Source organism: Loa loa, assembly GCF_000183805.2.
Source record: "Loa loa unplaced genomic scaffold supercont3.124, whole genome shotgun sequence".
Classification (NCBI taxonomy): Eukaryota; Metazoa; Nematoda; class Chromadorea; order Rhabditida; family Onchocercidae; genus Loa; species Loa loa.
The window spans coordinates 36,631-40,483 of record NW_018108304.1 but is presented as its reverse complement, the minus strand read 5'-3'; the positions used below and the strand labels follow the sequence as shown (position 1 = coordinate 40,483).

Below are 3,853 nucleotides of genomic sequence, written 5' to 3'. Positions count from 1 at the left end.
CCCCATTTATGGGATTAATTTAGGTCAATGAAACGTATACCATTCTAAATACTCGAAAATTAGAAAATCAGGCCAAATATTTGAATTAATTCGAATTAGGAGGAATAATATATATATATATATATATGTGCGTGTGTATGTGTGTGTATGTGACCTCGACGCCATCACCTCAGTTCAAATTAACACGTAGTGAGTAAAATTCTCAAAAGGAATAGTTTAAAAAAAAAAATTCATATATTGCTATAATTTTCAAAAATTTTGCTTAAATATGTTATATGGAAAGATTATCAAACAAGTAGTTGAATTAATTATTTAAAAATGAATGATTTAAAAAATTTTGCATTAAAAATTCTGGACACTTTATGGTCATTTGTCCATAATAACATTTTTTCTCGTAGCAATTCTCTGTGATACATTATCAGAATATCTCTTGTCACAAATTTTTTTTTTAATTTACGTTTAAAAAGAAAAAGAAAAAAAAATGATTTCCAAATATACATGATCCTGTTGAAATTCTTTGAACATCAAAAAAATATCAGAAGTGATAACCTCAAATTGTTTACTTATCTGATATTTGCATGAAGTTTATTTATTCTAAAAGAATTTTTTATTTCTTTATGCTGTAAAAGTTTATTTGAAAAATAATTATTTAATTTTAGAGTTTTTAGATTTTGCATATTTATAAAATAAAATATATTTGTGTTGCAATAACCACTTTCGTTTATAAATTATCTTTAGTGGAGATATTATTAGATTGAATATCGATGTGGATTTAAATATGATATCAGTGATTTTATCAATTATAGAATGTAATTGTAATGTATCACAAAATGAAAATAATGCTTGATATATCTAATCTTTCCCAAACGATAAACATTAATTCATAAAAGCTATAATCAATATTTACATACTGATAAGCTCTTTCAGGTGCTTTTTTTATCACTTATGCAATTGCATAGATGCCTGAGCGAAAAAAAAAAAAAAAAAAAAAAAAGCACGCTTTATATAATGATTGCAATAGGTACGATGATGCATTCATTCGTTTTTGAGTGAAAAAATTACGTAAACAAAATAATTTTTTATTGCATAACTTTTCTTCTCTCTCTCTCTCTCTCTTTCTCTTTCTCTTCCTCACCCTCTCTCTCTCTCTTTTTCAATTGATATTAATAGATATGAATAAAAGATTCCATTCTAAAATGGTATAAAATAGAAAATGGAAAATGAAAAGTGTAAAAAAAAAAGATATTTGAATATTTTAATTTAATTGTAAATTTAATCCTTTCACAATACTTTTATATATCATATAGAATATGAAAGAAAATGATAAATGTCATTTATAGGTCAATAATTCGGAAATCATTTACAATGTGGTCAACACAAACAATCATTAATTCAATGCCATCCGTAAAGTTACAATTTGAGGAAGCTACATATGAGGATGATGCTGATATTGTCATCTTATGGGCAGAAGGTGATCATGGTGATGCATATAAATTTGATGGTACCGGTAATCATACCAATATTTTAGCTCATACATTTTATCCAACATATCAGGAAGATGGTCATTTGAATGGTGACATACATCTTGGTTAGTATTTCAATATATATATATATATTTTTTTTTCTTTTAAAATAAATACTTTTAATGAATTATCATTATTCTATTCGAAGATTTTTTTTTTTGTCAAAAGATATTTTAGAATTTTTATAAAAAAAAAAAAGAAATGTTTGCAATCTTTGCTAACAATTTCAGATTCTTAATTTTTAATAAAAATTGAGTAGAAATTTTCATCCAAAAATTATATGCAAATTATTTATTATGATCTTACTGAAGATATAATTATTGGATTTTATTTCGTCATTTATAAGATGAATAAAGGTGGCAGTTGATCCGTGTTATGATCCAATTTTTATTGCCATTAAATTATTTATTAAATTTTAAAGAATTTTGAATTATTCTAGTAAATTGTTTAAATTATTTTAAAATGCGGTAATTTTGCTAAGAACGAGAAATGTACACAGTTAGCAATAGGATGCTATCGATCTTGCTATATAAAATGTTTATATGGATCATCTCAGAGCCAATGCAAACATAAATATATACTAGGAGATTTATAGGACAGTAGAAAACAACAATTTTATTTGCATAATTTACTTATACTACTATAAAATTCGTAAACAGGGAGCATATCGTAGAATATGAATTTAAAATTTTGAAATTCAATTGTCATAAAATTATTTATTTAAAAAAAAAAAAAAAGAAAGAAGAACATTTTAATCCAGTTTTCTAGCTTTCTTCTCATTTTCTAATTAAATAATTTGATTAAAAATTATAATTTTAGTTATTCCTTTTATGCCATCAATTATTTCATATTCATTTCAAATTCTTTATTATTCTTTTAAAGTAAAATAAAAAAGAAAGAAGAACTTACATTATTATGATTTTTCAGATGTAAGAATTGTAATCTATTCAAATGAATATATTCCTCTTTCAAATGATGAGTTATTCACAAATTGATGATACTTTAATAATCTGAAATATTTAGGAAAAGAATAAAACAAACATATGATTGCAGATGATGCGGAAAAATGGATCAGTGATAATAGAGGTGATGGTACCTCATTCCCTAATGTATTTATTCATGAAATTGGCCATTCATTAGGATTAGGTCATAGTAAACGGGCAGATGCTATTATGTATCCAATTTACAAGAAGGATATGATTGATAATGCATCATTTGATTTAGACGACAAATGCGCGCTAAATTGGAACTACAGTAAGTTAGTGATTTGAGTTAATAGATGAAAAAATAGTGTTTTGGGGAAGGCAAAAAATTTCATTTAATATTCACCTGAATAATTTCCGCCAATTTTGATTATTGTAAGAAAATCTGCTAGCTAAATTTGTCTTAATTAGCATAAATTGTCTTAAATAAGGCTAGTTTTGAGTTTTTCTAAAATTAATTCACCTTTTTTGAGTGTAATTATATTGTTACATTCATATTATTAAATTTGCTTATTAAAATCTTAGAAATTTTGAAATTATCATTATGAAAAAATGTTGTTATTGTATGATCCAAATTATACTTTCAAAAATTTGAAATAAATATTTCAGTTGGTCCTACTAATTTATGCTTATTTGTATGGTTAATGTCTGAGGTATTACCAAGACAAATTGAACATAAAATGAATGATTATACTTCAGGAGTGGATTTTAATAGTAAGTTTAGCATCTTATTCATTTTTTTGGCTAAATTATTATAGTGGAATGACCTGTTTATTATCATATCAATTATCTAATGATAAGATATTTTCTAGTTATTCAAAGACTAACTGGTGATGGTGATTCTCATTCTAAAATAACCACTCTCAAAGAGCAATTACAAGGTAAATTTGTCATTATTTTTTTTTTTTTTTTACTTCTTAATGAACTTTTTGATATAATTTATCGCATTTAATTAATACGTAATATTAACAGATAGCAATATTGATCGATTTTAAATTAATTTAAAAAGTTAGCAATCATATAGATCATTAAATTCTTCTTTTATTTAATTCTCTTCGTTGAAATTTTCTACCATATTTTATTCGTTTTTCTTTTTTTTTCCATTTTTCATTTTATATTTCCAAATCCTTTCTCATTATTCTTTCTTCTCGAATAATCTCATTACGAATTATATCACCCTAACCTTTCTTGTATCTTTACTCATCTATCGTTGAAAATTTCACAGCTACTGAAAGCGGTATGTCATTTGACAATCTGAGCAAACTATCGGGTCCACCCTGGGTATTGAATGGTCTAGATAATCAAGCCATAAATTCTTTTCTTTTTTTTTTTTTTTTTTCTATTCTA

General features: G+C 24.6%; 1 protein-coding gene across 1 annotated transcript; it reads left to right on the top strand.

The window, feature by feature from the left end:
• Positions 1 to 1,365: 1,365 nt before the first annotated feature.
• Positions 1,366 to 2,794, top strand: LOAG_13402 (matrix metalloproteinase; the record flags this gene model as incomplete). The annotated part of the gene is made up of 2 exons (XM_003148908.2): positions 1,366 to 1,588; positions 2,577 to 2,794. 2 exons carry the CDS (start codon positions 1,366 to 1,368, stop codon positions 2,792 to 2,794), a joined length of 441 nt encoding a protein of 146 aa, XP_003148956.2.
• Between the last annotated feature and the right edge of the window lie 1,059 nt (positions 2,795 to 3,853).